The sequence below is a fragment of the Neopsephotus bourkii genome, unplaced genomic scaffold (assembly GCF_033783945.1).
Source record: "Neopsephotus bourkii isolate Nb327-2 ecotype Australia unplaced genomic scaffold, CSIRO-AGI_Nbou_v1 NB_1025, whole genome shotgun sequence".
NCBI lineage: Eukaryota > Metazoa > Chordata > Aves > Psittaciformes > Psittacidae > Neopsephotus > Neopsephotus bourkii.
Genome location: NW_026901514.1, coordinates 32,994 through 56,117, shown reverse-complemented (window position 1 = coordinate 56,117; position 23,124 = coordinate 32,994). Strand labels below are relative to the sequence as shown.

At 57.4% G+C, this 23,124-nt stretch overlaps 4 protein-coding genes, 1 long non-coding RNA gene and 1 other non-coding gene across 6 annotated transcripts; 4 read left to right on the top strand and 2 right to left on the bottom strand.

Moving 5' to 3' along the window:
• The first annotated feature begins 2,870 nt into the window (after positions 1-2,870).
• Positions 2,871-4,067, top strand: LOC133216012 (uncharacterized). Its single transcript, XR_009726536.1, has 3 exons — positions 2,871-3,355; positions 3,624-3,901; positions 3,996-4,067. It is a non-coding gene; the product is annotated as an uncharacterized LOC133216012 (long non-coding RNA).
• A 1,886-nt stretch (positions 4,068-5,953) lies between these two features.
• On the top strand, positions 5,954-7,973 carry LOC133216018 (butyrophilin subfamily 2 member A2-like; the record flags this gene model as incomplete). The annotated part of the gene is made up of 5 exons (XM_061360428.1): positions 5,954-6,044; positions 6,499-6,519; positions 6,686-6,706; positions 6,793-6,813; positions 7,386-7,973. Coding segments are annotated over 5 exons (666 nt in total), but the record flags the coding sequence as incomplete, so codon positions are not given.
• Positions 7,974-8,295: 322 nt separating this feature from the next.
• On the top strand, positions 8,296-11,782 carry LOC133215990 (E3 ubiquitin-protein ligase TRIM15-like). The gene is made up of 8 exons (XM_061360388.1): positions 8,296-8,521; positions 8,819-9,187; positions 9,680-9,775; positions 9,849-10,079; positions 10,174-10,196; positions 10,468-10,583; positions 10,712-10,771; positions 11,240-11,782. The coding sequence occupies exons 2-8, from the start codon at positions 8,849-8,851 to the stop codon at positions 11,755-11,757; spliced, it is 1,383 nt and encodes a 460-aa protein (XP_061216372.1). The 5' UTR covers positions 8,296-8,521; positions 8,819-8,848; the 3' UTR covers positions 11,758-11,782.
• A 624-nt stretch (positions 11,783-12,406) lies between these two features.
• Positions 12,407-12,488, bottom strand: TRNAL-AAG (transfer RNA leucine (anticodon AAG)). Its single transcript has one exon. It is a non-coding gene; the product is annotated as a tRNA-Leu (tRNA).
• Positions 12,489-14,029: 1,541 nt separating this feature from the next.
• On the bottom strand, positions 14,030-16,799 carry LOC133216017 (zinc finger protein OZF-like). The gene is made up of 4 exons (XM_061360427.1): positions 16,698-16,799; positions 16,087-16,174; positions 15,308-15,490; positions 14,030-15,177 (listed from the first exon to the last, which is right to left on the bottom strand). Exons 1-4 carry the CDS (start codon positions 16,797-16,799, stop codon positions 14,030-14,032), a joined length of 1,521 nt encoding a protein of 506 aa, XP_061216411.1.
• Positions 16,800-20,261: 3,462 nt separating this feature from the next.
• On the top strand, positions 20,262-22,161 carry LSM2 (LSM2 homolog, U6 small nuclear RNA and mRNA degradation associated). Its single transcript, XM_061360425.1, has 6 exons — positions 20,262-20,283; positions 20,408-20,600; positions 20,662-20,751; positions 20,870-20,900; positions 21,227-21,286; positions 22,020-22,161. The coding sequence occupies exons 1-6, from the start codon at positions 20,262-20,264 to the stop codon at positions 22,143-22,145; spliced, it is 522 nt and encodes a 173-aa protein (XP_061216409.1). The 3' UTR covers positions 22,146-22,161.
• Positions 22,162-23,124: the final 963 nt, after the last annotated feature.

Genomic DNA, 23,124 nt, shown 5'->3' with positions numbered 1-23,124 from the left:
TGCTGGAAACATGGAAGAGGGTTTCTGGATGGAATAACATCCACACCGCGTAATTCCAGGGTATAACCCTCAGCTCAAGGTGATGCTGGGGGTGGGAATAGTGGCATTCCCAACCTGAGCACTCCAGCGATGCCAGGAATGGGGAAGGAAATCACTTATTAACCATTTTCCTGCCTTTTCCCCCCCTCCTTTGCTTCCCAGAGGAACGCGATCGGAAAACCAGTGAGTGTCATTCATGTGGTTTTGAGGTGAAAAACCCAGATTTGGGGCAAATCTGAGTGGGAAAAGTACTAAATGGGAACATTTCCCAGCAAATCTCAGCCTAAGCTCTGGCTTTTCCCTAAATCCCCCCCAGATAACCAGGAATATCCTTTCCCTCCCCAGCCAAACTCGCCGCTGAAGTCCGTGAGTGCTTTTTCCATCCCCAAATCTGGCTTTTTGGGCTTGGAAACGTCCGTTTTGGGTCCCTTTGCTCCATCTGATGCCTCTTTTTTGCCTCTGGTCCCAAAGGGCGCCTCACTGCTCTGCTGGGTAAGTGTGGTTCAGCCTCCCATTCCCAGCATGGATTGTATGGAATGACATGGGAGGAACGCTGCTCCCACCTCCTGGCCTTTGTCCTTTGGGAAGAGGGACAAACCACCCCCAAAATGCTGGACTTGAGCCTTTTCCCTCCTTTTCCATGCAGGAGACCGGGATTCAAGGCTTCGTAAGTGCTTTTGGGTTCAACCTGGGTCCTGGGTGGCTTCTCCTCAGCCTGGTCCCAAGGATCTCCTCTCCTGGGCACCACTTTTCCTCAGTTTCCCGGTATTTCTGCATCCCAAGCCTTCCATCAGCCCCAAATGCGCATTGCTGGAATGGTGCTTTTCCTCACTGCTGTATTCCCGATTCCCTCTTTCCCTTCCTTCCCTCTTCCCTATTTTCCACTCTTATCCCACACTCTCTTATTCCTGCGTCCCATTGTGCCCAGAGAGGAGATGGGAACACTGATCTCAGTACCCTCCTCTCCACCCCTTTCCAGGGAAGCTCACTGCAGAGCTCAGTGAGTAACTAACCCGCCTGAGAAAGAGGGGAAAAGGGGAAAACGGACCTGGAAAACTGATGGGAATCTCGTTCCTTATCTTTGTCTTAGCCAAATGTGAGGCGACGATCAGTAAGTGGCATTCCCTGCTCCGGGGCTGATGCCTCCCATCATTGCAGGGATCCTGGAATTCCTTCATTTGGGAAGTCAGAATCCAAAGGTCAAGGGGAAGGGAAAGGGAAATAGAAGGGGGGAAATTCCCGTGGGAAGAGGTGAGCTGGGATGATGGAGTTTGGGAACTCGGATGGGATCTAACGCTGTTTCTGCTTGAAGGGATCTTCACGGAGGAGCTGGGTAAGTCCAGTGCTTGATTCTCATTAAACTTCCATTCATTTTAATGACTTGATTCATCTTTCACTGAAATGGTTCAAATATCCAAGGTCTGGGAATATTAAACCCTATAAAATGGTGGTTTTCCCAAAGGAATCCTCAATCCAAGCCCCACACTCGGCTCTGCCTCTGGCAGCTGGTGGGAAACAGCATCATAGGGGCTGAGATGGGGAAGTTTTAACCCCCCCCAAAAACCTAGAAATGGGAATAAGGCGTATGTAATGGGAATAACACAGAGCAGGAAACACTTGGTATTCCAGACTATGGGATAAGATAATGAAGGGTGGTGGGCATGGAAGTAAATCCTGGTTGTTTTCCCTCCATTCCAGGCGAGCAGCACACAAAAATAGGTGGGTTTCACCTCCCTGTTCCCAGAACCTGGATTTAGGGAATTCCAGAGACTTTTCCATAAATCCCATTGTGTTTTCCCTCTCTTTTCCCAGGGGAACTCACTGCAGACATCAGTAAGTCACTTCCCCATTAACCCTTGGTTAGGTGGGAATGATGCAGATCCCGGTGCACTCACCCCCATTCCCCCTGCTTTGTAGAGGAATGCAGCAGGAAGCTCCGTAAGTGCCCCTTTTTCATCCACCCTTGGAATTGTGTCCCTAAGGAAAAGGAGCATCCCCAGACCCATGCTTTGCTGTGGGGTTTTCTCTCTGTTTGCAGGGCAGCAGGCGGCGGAACTTGGTAAGGAATTCCCTTGGCCCAGCACGGAGATTTCCTTGCGTTTCCCAGGTTTTCCTGCCCAGCTGGGGTCCTTAAGGGGGAATTCCTGTTCTAATGGGGTTTAGGAGGACGTGTGTGAAGGCTGGGATGAAGGTGTGATGTATAGGTGGGCCTGAGATGGTAGGATATGTAGCAGGATGATATGGTAGGATATAGGATAGGATATATGATTGTATGGTAGGATGTGTAACAGGGTATTTGGTTATATGGTAATGACCCTATGGTAGGCTCATGTGATAGATCCCATAACAGGATCTATGATTCTATGACACCACAGGATCACCATCCCCCCCAATCCCGTTTCCAAGCAGCGTTAGGGACCAGATCCCAGCTCCAGGAAAAGCTTTGGCTGAGCTCATTTGCTCTTTTCTGTCTCTTCCTTTGCTCCCTGTAGAGGAACGGGACGTGACCATCCGTGAGTATTCCCTGCTCCCGGCTCCATCCCACTGCTATTCCTAGGGATGAGCTCGGGAGCAATGCGAGCTGTGGAGGAATAGGGGTGGGAATGAAGTGTTCCAGGATCCCAAGAGGTGCCATGGGATGCGCTGTGGGTTCCTTAGGATTCATTCCCATTATTCCTTTTCTTGCAGGGGAAAATGAAGCCGAGATCCGTAAGTGCCTTTCCCTGCTCCAGGGTTCCAGGGGGATCTCGTGACTAAACTTGGTCTAAATCCCACACCCACAGTGGGAAAAGGGTTTCCCTGTGGGAAATCTGTAGGAAACCCAAACACAAGAGAATAAACCCCAAATGTGGGGCTTGAATGTTCCGAATGACTTCAGTTTGGAGGAAAACAGGAAAAGGGAGGGGAAAAGGGGACATAAATGAAGGTTTTCCTGGGGGATCCCAATCTGGCCAGTGTCAAATTGCCCCAGTGTGCCTGGGATTGGATTTATGTGGATAATGTATAGATATTCCCCATATTCCATGTCTACCTTGTGATTTATGTCCTAAATCGGTATTTTATGTGCCCTAAATGGATTTTTACGTGGATAATAATCATATCCCATTATAAATATATCGCTATAAAGTGTCTAATCCATAATGTTGGCATCAGAAAGTCCATGTTTGACCTAGTCCATGTCTCTCTGCTCCCAGGGCGCCTCACAGAGCTGCTGGGTATGTGTGTTCTCCTGGCCATAAATCCCATGGGAAAAGGGCTGATAATGGCATTAACTGGGATCTCTTCCCTCTTGCAGAGAGCCAGGATTCAGGAATACGTAAGCTGCTGTGTGCATCCTGCACTGGGGGGGGGGGGGGTGTGGGGTGTGGTTGATGTGGCTCCTAATGCCAACAAACAGATGGATTTGGGGAAATAGTCCCTGGAATATGGCAGGAATCGGAGGGGAATGTCCCAGGAATCTGATCCTGTCCCTGAATCCCTGTGAGAGTTCCTGCTCCTTCTTTATTGGCAAGATTTTATCTCTGGAATTCTTTCCTTCCCCTTTCCTTTCCCCTTTTCCTTAACTTCATCCCCTCCTCTCTAAGGGGATCTGGAGCAGAGCTGGATGAGCTGGTTCCAAACGGCCCCACATCCATCCATGGGGATTTGGTGGCTCCGTTTGGCTCTTCCCATCCTTTGGCATCTACTTTTGGGGATAAAGGCAGAGGGCCAAAGGGGCCTAAAATAACACCAAGGAAAAGTAGCCAAGGGATAGACCCTGGGATGGGGATGGGAAATGGGGCTGGAAAAGGGCAAATCCAGGTCTCACCTTTTCCTTTCCCTCTTTTCCCTCTGGCAGAGGAGCTGAGGGAGCAGGAAGCTGGTGAGTGCTTTGTTCCTGCCCCTCAGGGGGTGGGAAGCTCCAGAATGGATTCTGTCATGGATAACACCAATGGATCCATCTCATTCCACTGCAGATGGATCTTCTGAGGAGCTGGGTAAAGCTCCAGCTTCCTTCCAACTGGAAAACTGGGATGGGCCGAGGGCTGGGAGCATGGGAACGACAGCAAACGAGGGATGGAGCTGGAAGGGGAAAAGGCTACGAGGAATTCTCATTCCTTCTCCTTCCACTTCCCTTTTCCTTCCTTTCCCCTTTTCCTTCTCTTCCCCTTCTCCTCCCATTCCCAGAGGACAGTGACCTGGAAAGAGGTGAGCACCATTCCCCTTCCTGCCTTGGCAGGAGCACTTCCCACCTGGATTCCCTGCTCTGATGCACATCCCTGCTTCTCTCCTCTCAGATGAACTCACTGCAGAGCTGGGTAAGTCACTTCCTGGTATCCCGGCTGGAATTCTGCTGGGTCGGAAGCTCCAAGGCTGTTCCCATGGGAAATCAGTGATGTGAACATCAGAACTTCATCCTTAATAGCAGCTGTTTGCTTTTCCCCACCATTGAACTGTGGGTATGGAGGAAATTTGGGTCTTCCCATAGGGAAGGAGAAGGGAATAGTAGGGAAGGAGAAGGGAATAGTAGGGAAGGAGAAGGGAATAGTAGGGAAGGAGAAGGGAATAGTAAGGAAGGGAATAGTAGGGAAGGGGAAGGGAATAGTAGGGAAGGGGAAGGGAATAGTAGGGAAGGAGAAGGGAATAGTAGGGAAGGAGAAAATCCCACTGGAAATCCATGCTTTCTCTCCCTTATTCTCCTAATCCTGCTTTTTCTTCCTTGTTTTTAGAGGAACGGGATAAACAAATAGGTGGGTTTTGCTCTCCTTTTGGGTGGATTTGGGTGCTTGGGATGGGTCTGCAGCGGGCGGATTCCGGCTGCGTTATCCCGACCCCAAGAAGAGCTTCCCACCCCCCACCCAAATACCAAATTCCCACGTGGTTGTTGAAATACTGGGATTGTTCCTGAAGCTTCAGATGAGGCTTGAGCCCCAAAATCCTAACTGTGCCCTTTATTCCCTTCCTGAAAGGGGAAATCACGGGAGAGCTTGGTAAGCCCTTCCTGGTCTCCCCTCCTTTCCCTTCCCCTTTCCCTGCCCTTCTCCCACCTGCAGCGTGGGTGCTGCAAGGAACCTGAAGCTTTGTCTCTTTTCCTTGTTTTTCCCATTCCCAGCGGAGCAGAGTGCGCGCATCGGTGAGTGCTGCTCTTCCATAGGGAAATGGAGCTCTTCCCTTCTAACATGGGGTCAAGGAGCCTTAGGCTCCATGTCCTTGGCTGCTCAATGGTTGCTTCTCCCCGAGCATCCCAAATCCCTTTGGAATGATGGTTTGGATACATGGGGGTCAGTGATGCCCAATCCATTGGAATACAACCCAAAATCCATAAACTTCTGGTTGATGGATCTATAAGGGGGAAAGAACCATAATTAAATCTACTTTTCCTTTTGCTGTTCCCAGAGGAACTCACGGCGGAGCTGGGTGAGTCCCTTCCCTACCCCAACCAGGGTGGATCCTTTGGGATTTAGGCTGGGGTTAGTGGGAGCCAGCTGGTTCTTTGCTTGGAGATGAGGGAAGCACATATGGGAATGATAGCCAGGGCTAAATGGGAATGTCAGTTCTCTCCATGGAACAGCAAAACACCAGCTTATCTCAGGATGAACCCCCAAAACTGGGAAATAACTCATTTCCCCTCCCTTTTCCATCTGTTTTCCCTCCCTTAGGGCAACGGGATGCCCGGATTGGTAAGTGTCCACCTCCTCCCTGCTCCTACACTTGTGCTTCCATTGCCATGATGATGGTGATGGATCAGCTGGGATCTGTTCTCTCTCAGGTGACCTGTCCGCAGGGATTGGTGAGTGTTTTCCTGCTTCCAAACACACGCTTTGGGATTTGGATTTAGGACAAATCCAGCTGGGAATAACTTGGATTGATTTTGACTTCTCTTTCCATAGAGACCCGCGAGAGGAGGATTGGTGAGTGGCAGCGTCTGGCCTGAGCCCTTCCTGTGTGTGATCCTGGCACTGGGAATTCTCACAGGAATCCTTCCTTTCCTCTTGTCCCTCCAGAGGAACTCACAGCGGAGCTCGGTGAGTGCCTCGGATGGGAGAGAGATCCATGGAATGGGTGGGAAGCGACTAAAGCTCATCCCATTCCACCCCAATACCGTGGGCATGGACACCTTCCACTGGAACAGGTTGCTCCAACCCTGAAGGGATGGAGTATCCCAACCTTCTCCATTCAACCCATTCCAGTGTCCCACCACCCTCAGAGTGAGGAATTGCCTCCCATTATCCCATCCAACTCTTCCCTCTTCCTTTTGGGAGCAGTTATCCTCATCCCACCCCTAGGTGCCGTTGTAGAAACCCCTTCCCAGGTCATGCCTTTGGGCACTGGAAGCTGCTCCAAGGTCTTCCTGGAGCCTTCCCTTCTCCATATCTTATCTCGTTATCCAAGGCATGCTAACCCCTGGGCACAGGAATCTGGGATTACTTTGGGAATGTGGGAACACGCACTGACCATTCCCTTTGCTTCTCTTCCCAGAGGAATACAAAGCCAGAGCACGTGAGTCACCCTGGGAGCAGCCAGCGAGGATCTGGGGGATTGCAATGGTGGGAATGTGGCTTTGTGGGTCTTCCGCATGCATGGACATCACGGGATCACCTGGGAGATGGGGAAACAGGGCCAGGAATGTCCCAGTGGTAACAAGGCTTTGGCTTCTCCTCCAAAGGAAAATGCCTCCAGGAGCACAGTGAGTGACCCCCCTGGCTCCAGCATCCCCCCCTTGGCTCCAGGATCCCCCCAGCAGCACCGTGAGTGCTTTGTGTGTGTCCTTAGGGAAGGAAGAGGAGACAATGGGTGAGTGCTGGCAGAGAAGAGAAGGATGCGATGGGTGAGTGATGGGGCTCTGGAAAGGACCACAAGGAGCGCTGAGGGACAAAACACCCTCTGGATGGCCAAGAGGACACCACATCCCCCTGTAGATGGCCAAGACCACACCAAAACACCCATTAGATGTCAAGGAAGGCACCAAAACACCCATCAGATGTCAAGGAAGGCACCAAAACCCCCTGTAGATGCCCAAGGTGACACCAAAACCCCACGTAGATGCCCAAGACGACACCAAAACCCCACGTAGATGCCCAAGACAACACCAAAACCCCCTGTAGATGTCCAAGATGACACCAAAACACCCATTAGATGTCAAGGAAGGCACCAAAACCCCCTGTAGATGCCCAAGACAACACCAAAACCCGCTGTAGATGCCCAAGATGACACCAAAACACCCATCAGATGTCAAGGAAGGCACCAAAACCCCCTGTAGATGCCCAAGACGACACCAAAGCCCCCATGAGATGTCCCAGAGGACCCCGCTCCCAGGCAAGGATCCACTCCAGGGTTAACCTCCCCCTTCCCTTGCCCTCGTGCAGTGGAGGTGATGCTGGACCCGGCCACGGCCCATCCCCGCCTCATCGTGTCCCCGGAGCTGCGGAGCGTGCGCTGGGAATTCCACCTGGAGGAGCCTCCCGACGGTCCCGAGCGCTTCGACACCGATCCCTGCGTGCTGGGCTCCCAGGCCTTCTCCTCCGGGCGGCACTGCTGGGAGGTGGACGTGGCCCAGGGCCAGTACTGCGCCATCGGCGTCAGCAGGGGCTCCTTGAAGAGGAAGGGGCCCAGCAGCTTCAGCCCCGAGGAGGGGATCTGGGCCCTGCAGCAATGGGGCTTCCAGAGCAGAGCCCTCACATCCCCCCCCATCACCCTGAGCCTGGCACGGGTGCCCCGGAGGATCCGGGTGTCCCTGGATTATGAGTGGGGAGAGGTGAGGTTCTTCGATGTGGAGAACCAAGTCCCCATCTTCACCTTCCCTCCGGTGTCCTTCCGGGGGGAGCAGCTCCGGCCCTGGTTCTGGCTGGAGCTGGGCTCCATCTCCCTGCGCCGGTGACCGTCCTGGTGCCAAGGGGCTGGAGGAGCCATGGAAGAGCCTTGGGAGCTGTGGGACATCACGGATGGACACTGTGGTCACCATCCCCATCTCACTGCCCCCTGATACCCCTTTGATACCCCGATATCCCTTTTCCACCCCTGCGTGCTCCAAGAGCCTTGAACCATGGCTCCCACCCCACCATCGGACTCCCACCGGGTGCTTCCCAATGGACAATAAACCACTGGAGCCTCTCCAGAGCATTGGATTGCTTTATGCGGCTGGTTCCAGGGTTAGGACTGTCCTTGGAGCGTTCCATATGGGATCGGTCCAGGCGGGGTCTCACCCCACGTGCCCCAAAGCTCCATCGTTGCCCGTTGTGGTGGCCCCATGGAGCGGGTTGGCTGGAGAAGACCCAAGTGGGAGGAGAAGGGATGGACAAGTCCAAGTGGGGCCCCTGAGGGGTAGGAGTGAGCCGTGTCCCAGCAGCACATTCCTCGCCTGTTTCCTTAAATAGGGATGATCTTATCCCTGTATCCCGCATGTGACCGGCTCCGGGCGGCCCTGGTGCAGCTGGAGAGGAGCCCCATGGGCTGAAGAACCCCAAGATCCATCAGAATCAACCCAGCATCTGCTGCCAACGGGGTAAGCGGCTCCTTCGGGATGGTGCCAGGGTCAGGAAGACCCTAAATCCATGGATTGGGGGCTTTGGGAGGGCTCTGCCTTGGCTTTGCTCCATTGGAAGCCACCATGGGGGGACGTGTTGGAGACTGAGTTTGGGGATGAAGGGATGGTTCCCACCATCATGTTGGTTCCTGTGGATGGAGATGGATGCCCAAATCCAGGGATTACTGAAGGACAACTCCTCCCTTCCCAAACTATCATCCAAAGGAGATCGGAGATTGCCGATGCTCCATGCTGAGACCTCTCCATGTCTTGCAGGCAGCAAAGGGAGCAAGAGGTGGTGGATCCATGGCCTCTGGTCCATCTGGGGCAAGGGATGAGGCTCCTGGTCCCCTGAGCCGGGATGAAGGTGGAACATCCCGATCCCGGCTGTGCTGCTCCGTTGGGGATGCCCATGGGAACCATGTCAGGAAAGGCAGCTTCCAGCCCAAGCAGCACCTGGAGCACCTGGTGGAGAAGCTGAAGCTCCTGGGTCTGGATGGAGGCCGGGAGAAGGAGCAGCTCTGCTCATGGCACAGGATCCCATGGGATGTGGAGGCATCGAGCTCCGGACATGAGGGACCAGGGGCTTGTGGAGGTCCCAGCACAGAGGAACCCAGCCAGGACAAAGGCAGCTCCAGGAGCGAGGTTGTTCCTTTCCCGACCATCTGAAGGGGTTTCGGGTGCTCCTTGGGATCCCGGGCTTGGATGTTCCCTATAGTTGGGCTTTATCCCCATGGGAATAACTGGGGGGATTCAGACAAGAATAACCCCAAGCTTGGGGCTAAACCCAGGAAAATGGTTAATCCAAGCTTAAACCCCAGCAGGCATTTGAGTCCCTCATAGGGGTTGGATGGATTTTGAAGGGCGCTTCCCAACCCATTCCTGAGTCTTTTTTTCCAGTTTATCCCATAGGAGAATGGAACTGGTTCCTCTTGTGTCTTCTCGTGTCCGTTTTCTTCCAAGCATCCCACCCTTCCCAATCCTGCTGGGTACCATCCCACCCTTCCCAGTCCTGCTGGGTACCATCCCACCCTTCCCAATCCTGCTGGGTACCATCCCACCCTTCCCAATCCTGCTGGGTACCATCCCACCCTTCCCAATCCTGCTGGGTACCATCCCAACCCACTTTCCTTCTAGGAGCAAACCCGGAAGGACCTGGAGATGCTCAGGACCCACCGGGAAGCACTTTGGGAACGGAAGGCGCACGGCGAGAGGCGATGCCAGGATTACCTGGTACACGGATGCCCTCATCCCTAGGAGCTGCGGGGTTATCCCGGTGGATCCATGCTCATCCCATGTCCCGCAGGCACGGACGGAGCTGCAGAGGCAGGCGGTTGTGTTGGAATTCCAGTGCCTGCGCCGCTTCCTGCGGGATCAGGAGCGGATCCTGCTGCTCCAACTGGGAGAGCTGGACACGGAGGCCATGGGGAGGCAGGAGCAGGAGGAGACCAAGATCCAGGGGGAGATCTCGCTCCTGGATGTCCTCATCTGTGCGATGGAGAAGCAGCTTCAGGGAGCTGGGAGCGCATTCCTGCGGGTGGGATGCTCCCCCTCGGCATTCCCTGGGACGAAGCTTTCCCAAGGGATTGAGGTGGGAGAATGAGGCTTGGCACTCCCTGTCTCTGTTCTAGGATGCCCGAAGCGCTGTGGACAGGTACGTGCTCCTCCACCACCCGTGTCCCATAGGAAGGCTATTGGTGGGCACCATTCCCATGGGAATTCCAGCTTCAAGGCAGGGCTTGAAGCAAGGTTTGGAGGCAAGGAGGTGGCTCCTCTTGGCCACTGGGGCAATGGGACCCAAGTGTCCCGTGGGCATCTGCAGCTTGGGACACAGGGACACTGGGGACAACCAGCTCCTCCCCATCCCCACAGGATGTGGGGGGCAGGAGGCTTGGTCCCAGCCCCACATCTAAGGTTGCATCCAGGTTGGAGATGGGCAGTTCCCGGAGGATAACGGAGACCTTCCAGGACCTGGAGCAGAAGCTCCAGGTCATCTCTCGACAGAACTGTGTCCTTAGGGATGTGCTGGGGGCATTCCAAGGTACAGGGGGGTGATGGATCCATCTACCCTGTTCATCCTGGTTTTCCTGTTTTCCCAGGAAAAGCGTGAGTGAGCATTGCCTTTGATCCATCCTTTGATCCATTCAACCTTTGTTCTTCATCCCATAGGCACTTTGCTATCAGAACTGGAGAAGGAGCAAGGACCATCCCCAGGAGGAGATGGAAGAGGTGAGGACCTCTGGAAAAGTGGCTCCAGAAAAGGCATTTTTAGGCAAAATTGGGCTTAAAAAGGTTGGGAATGAGGAGCTTTGGTGTTCCTGGGGATACAGAGGGGTCCTCCAGCAAGAGGCAAGCAGGAATGGATGTTGGACATCAGGAACTATGGGGTGATGGCTTTAAACTGGAACAGGGAAAGTTAGGGTTGGATGTAAAGAAGTTATTCCCTACGAGCGTGGTGGGACACCGGGATGTGTTGAATGGAAAAGGTTTGGACAAGTCATCATCTGGGCTGGGCTTGGAGCATCCTGATCTAACAGGAGCTGTCCCTGCCCTATGGATGATGCTGAGTCCTTTCCAACCCAAACCATTCCATGGTCCCATGGATGTCCCTGCTCCCAACGGCCGTGCCCGATGCTGGGTCCATCAGGGACCATTCCTGGGTGCTGACCCCCCCCTCCCTCCCTCCCTCCATCCCAGCTCCATTCGTGACCCTGGACCCCTCCACCGCCAGCCCCCGCCTCGTGGTGTCCCGGGACCGCCGAGGGGCCCAGTGGTCGCGCACGGCTCAGGAGGTGCCGGGCTCCCCCCTGCGCTTCCATGGTTCCTGCTGCGTCCTGGGCAGCCCCAGCTTCAAGGCCGGAGCTCACCACTGGGCCGTGGGGGTGTCCGGGGCCGGCTCCTGGGCGCTGGGGGTGTCCTGGGGCTCCGTGCCCCGGCAGGGCTGGATCCCATTCCGGCCGGATCAAGGGGTTTGGGCCATGGGGCGCCGCGGGAGCCAGTTCTGCGCCTTCACCGACCCCGTCACCCCCATTCCCAGCACCGGGTGGGCCGGGAGGGTGCGGGTGGCGTTGGATTATGAGGGGGGCAAGGTGAGGTTTTACCTGGCAGAAGGGGAGCCCCCCGTGTTCACCTTCCCAACGGCTTCCTTTGGGGGGGAGAGCGTCTTCCCCTTCTTCTGGCTGGGAAAGGGATCCAGCTTCCGCCTCTGCCCGTGAGTGCTCCCGTTCTTCTCCTTGTTTTTCCCTAAAGAGAATGGTTTTGCTCCCAAAATCCTCTTGGCAATTGTTTTCATCCTGCCCCATCCCGTGGCCATACGGCATCCCAGCTTCCGGAGCATCCTTTACTGAACAGCACTGGTTGTATCCACACCATTCCCTAAATTCCTATGGGATGATGCTGGCGCCAGCCATGGAGTGAAGGGGAGATGGGGCTTTGTATGGGTTGGGGTTTACTGCGCTTGACCCAAGGATGGACCCATAGAGAGACCCACGGACAACACGGATGTGGAGGGGCAGCAATGGGGATGGGAGCGATGGCCAACCAGCAGCATGGATATGGATTTACTGGGGGGGGGGGGGGTAAGGGGGAAAAGGAGTTTTGGCTGCCCCCAGAGGGCTCCTGTTCATAGATGAATGCTTCGGCTTTCCCTGTTTTCCGGAAGCGATGAGGCTGCCCCATCCCAACGTGCAGGGATCAATTCCCAGCTTCAATTCCAATGGATTTCTTTAACTCCACTCTCAGAGCAGAGGTCTGTGGGGGTCTGATGGGCTGGGAGACATGTGAGGGGTTAGGGTTGGGAGCAACCCCTCCAGATGGGGTTTGCCCCCTCCCCAGATGTGGCAGCAGTGGTGCCCAAAAGGGACCTGGCAGCGGTGGGATTCGAACCCACGCCCCCGAAGAGACTGGAGCCTTAATCCAGCGCCTTAGACCGCTCGGCCACGCTACCTCCATAGGGAAAGCTGGGGCTCCTCGTGTGCAATAATAAGGGAGGGAAATGGGAATTCTGTGACATTCCCAATGGGTTTTAAAGGGAAAAAGGGGAGGAAGGGGATAGGGTTGAGTTATCCCACTGGGACGGATGGGATTCCCTATGGAAAACAAGCAATGAAGCTCCCTTTGGTGCCTCTCCCCACCCTGGGGTCCCTCTGCGAGCTCTCTAGGAGCCCATCCATGATATCCCCACTCCTGGTGCTGATCCCCCATCCCGCAGCCCCAGTGGGTCCTCACACCTGAAATCCCCCCCCCCCAGCACATCCCAAGGCCACCCCTCTAGCAGGAATGTCCCCTCCATCTCCATGATGGGAGCTCTGGTTCTCCAGCGCCAGCTCCACCAGGACCATGTCCCATGTCCCCAGTGCTCAACCTCCAACACAGCCGAGTCCAGGAGATCACCCCTGCTCCAGGAGCAGCTGGAGCCATTGAGATGGAGGAACCATGGAGGGTTCCCCCCATCAAATCACAACCCCACACTCCCAGAGACCCACACTCATTTATTGCCCCTCTTGGTGCAAGCTGGAACACACAGAGGAGGTTCCCAGCCCCATAGTGTGTGTCATGGTGTGGGTCTGGGTGGCAGCAACACCACTCAGATGAGATAGAGCATGAGGTGGGAAATGGGGAGGAGATCCTGTGTTTGGAGAGCAGAAGATCCGGATCCTGGGGGGACCCGTCAGCTTCAGGATGGGCTTCACCCTCTTCAGATGGGTTTGACGGTGGGAGATGGAAAGAGGCTCTTTAGGCTCCAAAGGAGGAGCTGGATGTTCTCCTCCAGCCATTCCTGATGCACCAGCCCCGTGCTGTGACCCACGGCCGTGTGCCTGGTCCTGAGAGTGTGCTCTGGTGGGGAGGGTGCAGGGAGGAAGGGTGGAAATTGATGTTGCAAGGTGTTTATGGGAGGGATGGGGTGTCTGTTCATCCATGTATCCATCCGTTCATCCATGCATCCATCCGTTCATCCATGTGTCCATCCCTTCATCCATGTGTCCATCCGTTCATCCATGCATCCATCCGTTCATCCATGTGTCCATCCCTTCATCCATGTATCCATCCGTTCATCCATGCATCCATCCGTTCATCCATGTGTCCATCCCTTCATCCATGTGTCCATCTGTTCATCCATGCATCCACCCATCCATCCATGCATCCATCCACCCATCCATGCATCCATCCACCCATCCATGCATTCATCCGTTCATCTATGCATCCCTCCACCCATCCATGCATCCATCCGTTCATTCACGCATCCATCCACCCATTCATCCATGCATCCATCCACCCATCCATGCATCCCTCCACCCATCCATGCATCCATCCACCCATCCACGCATCCATCCACCCATCCATGCATCCATCCACCCATCCATGCATCCATCCACCCATCCATGCATCCATCCACCCATTCATCGCTCATCCATTCCGCGCCCGTCCACCCCTCTATGCATCCACCCCCCCACCCCCAAGGTGCGCACCCAAGGTACCGAACCCAGGTCACCGCCTGCCCGCTCCCAGCAGCCCCTTGCATCTCCTCAGGTGCTTCCTTAGGGATGAGCTGGACATGAAGCACTTCCTGCACTGGGCGCACTCGTAGGGCTTCTCCCCGGTGTGGATGCGGTGGTGGATGATGAGCGTGGAGCTGGCGCGGAAGCGCTTCCCGCACTCGGAGCACCCGAACGGCTTCTCCCCGGTGTGGATGAGCTGGTGCCGCCGCACGCTCGTTCTGTCCCGGAACCGCTTCCCGCAATCAGGACACTGGTGCGGCCTCCTCTTCCGCAGCTTCCCGCTGGAGAAGGCGTCCGGCGGCGGATCCCGGTGCTGCTGGAGATGGGCCATGAAGGAGGAGCTCTTCGGGAAGGTCTCTCCGCACTCGGGGCACTTGTAGGCGCCATGATGCGCGTGGCTCTTGCGGTGTTTGCTCAGGGATTTGCTGCCTGCGAAGCTCTTCCCGCAGTCGGGACACTCGAAGGGCTTCTCCCCGGTGTGGAGCCGCCGGTGGGTGATGAAGGTGTACTTGGACATCAGCGTCTTCCCGCACTCGGGACACACAAACAGGGACCCTTCCACGTGGATCTTGCGGTGCTTTTTCAGGGACTTGTTGGCCATGAAGCTCTTCCCGCAGTCGGGGCACGGGAACGGCCTCTCCCCGGTGTGGATGCGCCGATGGACCACGAGGGCTGACTTGGACGTGAGGGCCTTCCCGCACTCGGGGCACAGGAACGCCATGCTCTCCCCGTGGAGCCGCCGGTGCTTCCGCAGGGATTTGGTGGAGGCCAAGCGCTTCCCGCACGTGGGGCACTTGTGGGGCTTCCTCCGGCACTGGCTCTTCTGGTGGTCCTGCAGCATGGAGCTGCAGGCGAAGCTGCTCCTGCAGATGTAGCACGTGAAGGGCTTCTCCCCAGCGTGGACCCGCTGGTGCCGGATGAGGGATGAGCCGCGGCTGAAGCTTTTCCCGCACTTCCCGCACTTGTGCTGCTCCGGAGGGGTCTTGGGATGAGGTTTCCTCCTCTTGTAGGCGGATGAAGAGGATCTCCTCCCGTGGGGCTTGTAGCGCACGGGGACGCTGCCTTTGGGTCTCTTCATCGTCCCGCCGTCGTCTCCGTAGGAGCTGTCTTCGTTAGTGCCGCTCGTCAATCCCTCATCTGCTGGGGTAAGGCAGAGCGGAATGGGAACCTGCCCTTGAGGACGGATGGGGAGAAGCACCCAAAGGATAAAGGAAATGCACCCTTGGGAAAGGATGGATTGCACCCCCCCCCCCCCCAAGTCCGTTACTTGAGGATGTGATGGATCCAGAGGAGCTCCCGGCATCCCAACAGCTCCTCCACTGCTTCCTGCTCCTGGACCACAGCATCAGGAGGGGTCTGGCCCTTTCCCCCTCCTCCTCGGAGCTCGGGATGTCCGGGACCCAAACGTCCTCCCCTTGCTCCAGCAGGGCCGGGTCGTACACGGGGAAGCCTGTGGAGGTTGATGGCAATGGGTGGACGGTGACCATCAGGAGACACGGACCCTCAGCCCTCTTTGGGAAGAAGAGGAGAACCCAGGTCTCCAGGGGAGGGAATTCCCTGGGTGCCTACAAGGGGATGGGGAATAAGGAGAGGAACCAGCCCTGAGACCAAAAGCAGGGGAAAGGTGGAGATTGTCCGTCTGGGAACACCCAGGGAGGGCTGGGAAACCCCAGGGATAACCCCTGGAGCAGCAGAAGCGATGGTGCCACCCTTGGGCAGCAGCTCCACAGCCAGCAGGTGCCTCATCCCACCAAGGGCTCTGGATGCCCGCTTCCCACCTGGATCCCACAGCTCCCGTTTCCCGGCTGGAAGAGACCTGGAGCCTCCTCCTCCATCCCCGTCAAAGGGTCCCGTTGCAGCGGCCAGGAGCCGTCGGGAGAGGGCGCTGTGGGTCCGGCTCCAGGTAGGATCCCCCATCCCTCCAGGGTACCCCCATCCCACCGGGGATCTCCCCTGTGAATTTTCTGGGGCGCAGTTTTAGCTCTTCTGGTGGAAATGTGAACCCTTTTTGGGGCGATTTCAGCCCTTTTTGGGTTGGGGTCCTACCTGACGGGGCTGGGGCGCAGGAAGGACCCGGCTGCTCCGCGCCGGGGATGGAGGTGGGAATCGTGACCTCCAGCAGCGCCTCCGGCACCTGAGGGGAGGGAGGGAGATGGGGACAGGGATCTGGGGAGAACTCCGGAACGAAACCGGGGGCGATCGTAACCGGCAGAGCGGGGAAAGGGAAGAGAAAAGCACAAAAACCCCACAACCCCCACCCCCAAAACCCTCAAAATTGATTTTTAAAAAAGGGAAAAAAAATAGAAAAAAAGCCCAAACCCACAAAGAATCAAAATTAAAAAAACCCACAAAAGTAGTAATTATGAAAAAGAATTAAAGTAGATTTTAAAAGTCCCAATGAACAAAAAAAAAAAAAAAGAAAAAAAAAAAGAAAAAGAAGAAACCACCCCCAAAACTGGAAAGAGCCAAAAACCAAATAAAAAAAAAAAAGCCCCCAAAGAACCAAAGTATAAAAAAATTTAAAAACTCCAACCCCTGAAGACCAAATTTTAAAAAAATGACGAATTAACCCCCCCCCCCAAAATAATTAAACCCGAATGAAAACTAAACCCGAAGAACTGAGGTTAAAGAGGAACAAACGAGATTTCTCCCCAGACCTCGAACCCATCCGGACCGACCCGAGCCAAAGGTGCGAACCCGAACGAATCCCGAGGGATTCCCCCCGGGAAGCGCGGGTTTGCGCCGTTCCCGGGGCGCATCGAACGGGAACGCACGCGGGAGGAACGGGACAAACGCGGGGGAAGGCGCGGAATTAACGCGGCTCCGGACGCCCCGTACCTGGGCCCGCTCCAGCGCGGCCATGGCCTGGACGGGGGGAGGGACCCGGCGGGAGCCACCCACCCCCCACCGGCTTTGGGGTGGAAAACGCCTTTTCCGAGAGTTTCCCCTTCCCCCCCCCCACCTTTTCCCACCGGTTTTCCCTCTTTCCCTCCTTTTTATCCCGTCTTTCCCCCTTTCTTACCCCGCTTTTACTCCCCTTTTAACCAGACGTTTATCCCTGGGGAACTGGGACCTCAGATGCGCATCCCTGGGGAATTGGGACCTGGAGATGCTCATCCCTGTGAATTGGGACCTGGAGATGCGCATCCCTGCGGATCCAGGTCCAGCCACCACATCCCTGGGGACCAAACCCACCGGGAAGCAGGGGAGAAAGAAGGGACCAGCATGGGAAAAGGATCAAACCCGGGAGAAAACGGGTCAAAAACCGGGAATACGAGCTCCAGTTGTTCATTTCTATGGAAAAACTCCTCCTTTTCCCCGAGGGAATCAACACCCCCCCCCCACCGATCAGCGGCTCCTGATGGCCCATCCATCCATCCATCCCATTCAGCTGGAAAAGCCCCGGGGCTGTCCCAGGGTGGAGCATCCGCAGCCCTGAGCCCCATCCCGGGAAGCGCAGCACCAATGGAGCTGCGGGGATGCCAAGTGATGGCTGATCCAGGATCCCATTCCCAGCGCCTGGAATCGCGGGGCTTCAGGTTGGGATCAGGGGGGTTTCTCCCCTGCACCCCGCAGGGGGTAGAGCTGCCACCCGGGCTATTCCTCCCATTGTTCCAAAGCCAGCAGCTTCCCGATGGCTTTTCCTAAGGGATTGGGACCTTAACCCCTTCCTACCCCCCCCACCTTGCGCCCCATCCCTCTGCCCTCCCCCGGCTCAAATCCATATGGATCATTAGGGGTTCATCCAATCAATGGGGGTTTATTTGCCCCTATAGGGACGAGGTGGAGCCGAGGATCCAGGTTGGGATAGAGGAATAAATCGGGATGGAGGGAGGAATAAGCAGGGATGCTCAGAAGGTTTCCAAGGATAAAGTGTCCCGGTTCTTCCCATTTACTTCCTTTACCCTGGAGCAGATCCCAGCCCTTGGGAAGGGCATTAGGAGCAACGCCTGGAAGTTAAAACATTCTGCTTTATCCCATGGATTCCGTTTTATCCCATTTATCTCATTTATTCCATTTTATCCCTTATCCCCTCCTAAGGCAACCATCTCCCTCAGACCCATATTAACAGGATGTTAATCACAGTATCCAATTATTCCAATTATTATCTGAAATCCCACTTCTCCAGGCGCCAGGAGCACGGGAAAGGGGGATAAAACGGGAATCCGGGCTCTGATCTGGGGCCTCCAGGAACGTTTTCATACGATCTTAAAACGTTTTCCCGGCTGGAGGCGAGGATCGGGTTAACAGCGCCATTCCCTATGGAATTCGAGGCTGTTGAGGTGAGTCCTTCCCGATCCAGGTGAGGTTTGGCATCCCAGCTGAGGGAAAAGCCGGGTCTATGGAGAGCAGGAGCCCCCTCGTGGGAGCAGCGGCTCCTGCCGCTTCCCTCCTCCCAAGCCCCGGACGATCCCGTTTTCCCCTGATTTTACCCCAAATCCACACATTCATTCCCATCAAGCTGCAAAAAAAAAAAAAAGGGGAGTTTTGGGGGGGGGGGGGGTCCTCCAGGGGTTCCCTGGAGCATCCACCGGGAGCCGGGATCTGTCCCCAGCCCAGTGCGACCAGTCCAATGGGTAAATGGGATGCAAAGGGGAGGAAACGGATTGGAGCCAGGACTGGGAACATGGGGACACGGGGACACGGGGACATGGGGACACGGGGACACGGGGACACGGGGACACGGGGAGATGGGGACACGGGGACACGGGGACACGGGGACATGGGGACACGGGGACACGGGGACACGGGGAGATGGGGACATGGGGACACGGGGACACGGGGACACGGGGAGATGGGGACATGGGGACATGGGGAACTGGGGTGGATCCACAGGGATGGGACAGAGCCAGGATCAGGCAGGGAATGAGTCACGGAGGAGCCGGGTGCGGCTCGTCAGGGTCATTAGCGCTGATTGATGCCTTCCTGGCACTGATATGGAGGGGGTGGCACCTCCAGCCCCATCTACCAGCATCTGAAAGGGGTCCTCGTCCCATCGCCCCCCCATTGCCATGGGGTGATGATGGTTACCATGGGGATGGGATGGGGATGGAGATGGGGATGAATGGGGATGAGGATGGGATGGGGATGGGGGTGGGATGGGGATGGAGATGGGGATGAATGGGGATGAGGATGGGATGGGGATGGGGGTGGGATGGGGATGGAGATGGGGATGGGGGTGGGATGGGGATGGGGATGGGGATGGGGATGAGGATGGGATGGGGACGAGCATCCCCATTCCCCACACAGACAGCCATGGACGTGGCTTCAAGGTTATTTATTGCCTGGAGTGCTCCCAGTGGGGTTCAGGGTCTCTATGGGGGGGTTCAAGGTCCCCATGGGGGGGAGTCAGGCCCGAGGGGGGGGCTCAGTCCTCCTTGTCTGGCACCAGCGTCCTTCTCTCAGCCGCAGGGGGAGGCGGGGGCGTCACTGGGGGGGGGGGAGAGAAAGGGGAAGAGTCAGCAATGACCTTGCCCCCCCAGGGTGTACCCCCTAGGGGATCCATACCCCCTATGTGATCCATACCCCTCCATGGGTTCCATACCCCCTATGGGATCCATACCCCTTATGGGATCCATACCCCCTATGGGATCCCTACGCCTCCATGGGATACATAACCCCCCATGGGATCCATACCCCCCCATGGGATCCATACCCCTTATGGGATCCATACCCCCCCCATGGGTACCACTCACCTCCGTGCCCCCCCCAGAGGCGCCGCACGATGCCCCAGATCCAGCGCAGGAGATTCACCAGGCACTGAGCACCGGAGCACATCCTGGTCCATAGCCGGGGACATGGGGGTCAGACCCGCATCCCGTGTCCCACATCCCCTATCCCGTATCCCTATACCCCTGTATCCCGTATCCCAATATCCCCGTATCCCCCTGCTCACCTGAAGGTCCTGTGGGTGCTGTGGGACCGTGGGGCTCCCCTTAAATGCCCATGGTGGGCGCTGGGGCCGGTGCTGGTGACAGTGATGGGTGACGGGGCCGGTGACGGGGCCACCACGGGGCCGGTCGACCCGGTCCGTCCCCACCCGGGTCCTGCCCAGCGTGGGATGTGCGGGATGGGAGGGACATGGGGCACGGGACACGGGATGTGGGACACGGGATGTGGGACACGGGACACGGGATGTGGGACATGGGACACGGGATGTGGGACATGGGACATGGGGGCTGTGCTGCACATGTATGTCACACATCGGCCATAGGGGCGTTATGGGGGGGGGCATGTGTACATGTATGACATGTATGACATGTGTGACGTGTGACATGTGTGACACGTGACACGGGGCACACACGTGACACACGTGCGGGTGCCCCCCCCGGCCCCTCCTCTTGACCTTTGCCCCTGTCCCGACGAGGGGGGCGGGTGAGTCACTTCCCGCGCTGCCCCCGCGTCCGGGGAGGCGTGGCCTCGGCGGAAGAGGGCGTGGCCAACAGCGGCGCGGACGGGGGAGGGGCGTGGTCAAAGCGGGAAGTGGGCGTGTCCCCGGCAGCGGAAGGGGGCGTGGCCAGCGCGGGGCGCGCGGCTGGCGGGAGGCAGCGGCCGGGATGGTGAGAGCGGGACCGGGGGGGGGGGGTTCGTGACCCCGCGGTGACCTCGCGGTGACCCCCCCCCTTGCCCCCCCCCCCCGCAGCTCTTCTACTCCTTCTTTAAGTCCCTGGTGGGGAAGGACGTGGTGGTGGAGCTCAAGAACGACCTCAGGTGAGCGCGGCCCCATAGAGACCCCCTAGAGCCCCCATACCTCCCTGTAGTCCCCATGAACAGCCCCCCCATAGAGCCCCACATCTGGGCCCCCCTGAGCCGCCGTTTCTCTCTGCAGCATCTGTGGGACCCTGCACTCAGTGGATCAGGTATGGGGGGAGCTGTGGGGCAGGGAGGGGGGACCTATGGGGCTCTTGGGGGGGCTCTGGGGGCATCTATGGGGCCCTGGGACTTATCTGTGGGGATCTGGGGGGCTCTGAGGGCATCTGTGGGGCTCTGGGGACATCTGGGGGGCTCTGGGGAGCACTCTGAGGGCATCTGGGGGCCTCTGAGGGTACCTATGGGGCTCTGGGGACATCTATGGTGCTCTGGGGACATCTATGGTGCTCTGGGGGCATCTGTGGGGCTCTGGAGGGTCAATGGGGGTATCTGTGGGGCTGCGGGGGGATCCATGACGTCTCTAACCCCCCCCCAGTACCTCAACATTAAGCTGACGGACATCAGTGTCACCGACCCCGAGAAGTACCCGCACATGGTGAGGGCCCCCCCCCATGGGGCTGTGAGGGGTTTATGGGGGGACAGGGGGGTAAGAAGGGTGTGGGGGGGGGTGTGGGGGGTCCATGGGGTCTCTGGGGGGTTTTGGGAGGGGGTCTGGGGGTCTCTATTTGTGTCTGTAGGGTCTGGGAGGTCCCTGGGTGCATCCCCATTTGATACTGGAGTCCTTTGGGGGTGGTCCTGGGGTCTCTCACCCAAACACAGAGTCCAGGGGTGCCCCTAGATGTCCCTGTTTGGTCCCTGTGGGGTCTCTGTGTGTCCCTATGAGGTCCCTGTGTGTCCTTATGGGGTGTCCATGTGTGCCTGTGGGGTCTCCATGTGTCTCTATGGGGTCTCTGTGTGTCCCTATGGGGTCTCCGTGTGTCCCTGTGGGGTCTCCGTGTGTCCCTGTGGAGCCTCTGTGTGTCCCTGTGGGCTCTCCCTGTGTCCCTATGGGTCTCCGTGTGTCTCTATGGTGTCTCTCTGTGTCCCTATGGGCTCTCCCTGTGTCCCTGTGGGCTCTCCCTGTGTCCCTATGGGTCTCCGTGTGTCCCTACGGGGTCTCTCTGTGTCCCTATGGGCTCTCCCTGTGTCCCTACGGGGTCTCCGTGTGTCCCTGTGGGCTCTCCCTGTGTCCCTGTGGGCTCTCCCTGTGTCCCTACGGGGTCTCCCTGTGTCCCTATGGGTCTCCCTGTGTCCCTACGGGGTCTCCACGTGTCTCTGGCGCCCCCCAGCTGTCGGTCAAGAACTGCTTCATCCGCGGCTCCGTGGTTCGCTACGTGCAGCTCCCTGCGGACGAGGTGGACACGCAGCTGCTGCAGGACGCGGCCCGCAAGGAGGCGCTGCAGCAGAAGCAGTGATTGCGGCTGGAACCGCCCCAAAACCACCAAAAACACCCCAAAAACACCGCCAAACCACCCCAAACCACCCCCAAAGCAACCAAACCACCCCAAAATGGCCCTAAAACACCCCAAACCGCACTAAAACACCCAACCGCCCCTCAATAAACACGATGCCCGCTCTCTCTCTCTCTGTGTGTGTGTACGGCGATGATTTTGGGGCGGTTTCCGGTGGATTTGGGGCTCCCCAAAACCCCGCTTTATTAACGGGGGGGGCTATACCTCCCAGCCGCTAGGGAGCGCTGCGGGCGTCGCGCCGCCGCTCTGCTTTACTCGCCTCTTGTTGCTGGAGGAAGCCCCGCCCATCCAGTCAGCCGTAGCCAATGGGAGGGCGTCGTCCCGCGCCTGCGCCTGCGCTCCCCGCCCCACGTGTCTCGTCCCGCCGCCGCCACCGCTTCAGCCGCAGGTACCGGGGGCGGGGGGGAACACACTGGGATCCCGTGACACCATCGGGAGACACCCCCCCCCCTCCAGCGCCTCCAGACCCCCAAGTGCCCCCCCCCCCGGTACCTTCTCCCCCCCAACTGCCCCCCACGGTACCTTCTGCCCCACAACTGCCCCCCAAGGCCCCGGTTCCCATCCTCTGGTGCCCTTCAGACCCATAAGGACCCCGCAGCCCCTACGTTTCCTCCCCCCTCCGGTTCCTTCTGTCCCCAAAGGGCTCCCCCAGGACCTCTCCAGCCCCCCCAAGTACCCCCAGCCCCATAAGTACGCCATAGCCCCCATTAACCCCCCCAGCCCCACAAGTACCTTCCAGTCCCATTAACCCTCCAGCCCCATTAACACCCCCCAGCCCCACAAGAACCCCATTCCCCCATTACCCCCCCAGCCCCACAAGTACCCTCCAGCTCCACAAGTACCCTATACCCCCATTAACCCCCCAGCCCCACAAGTATTCTCCAGCCCCAAAAGTACCCCATACCCCCATTATCTCCCCAGC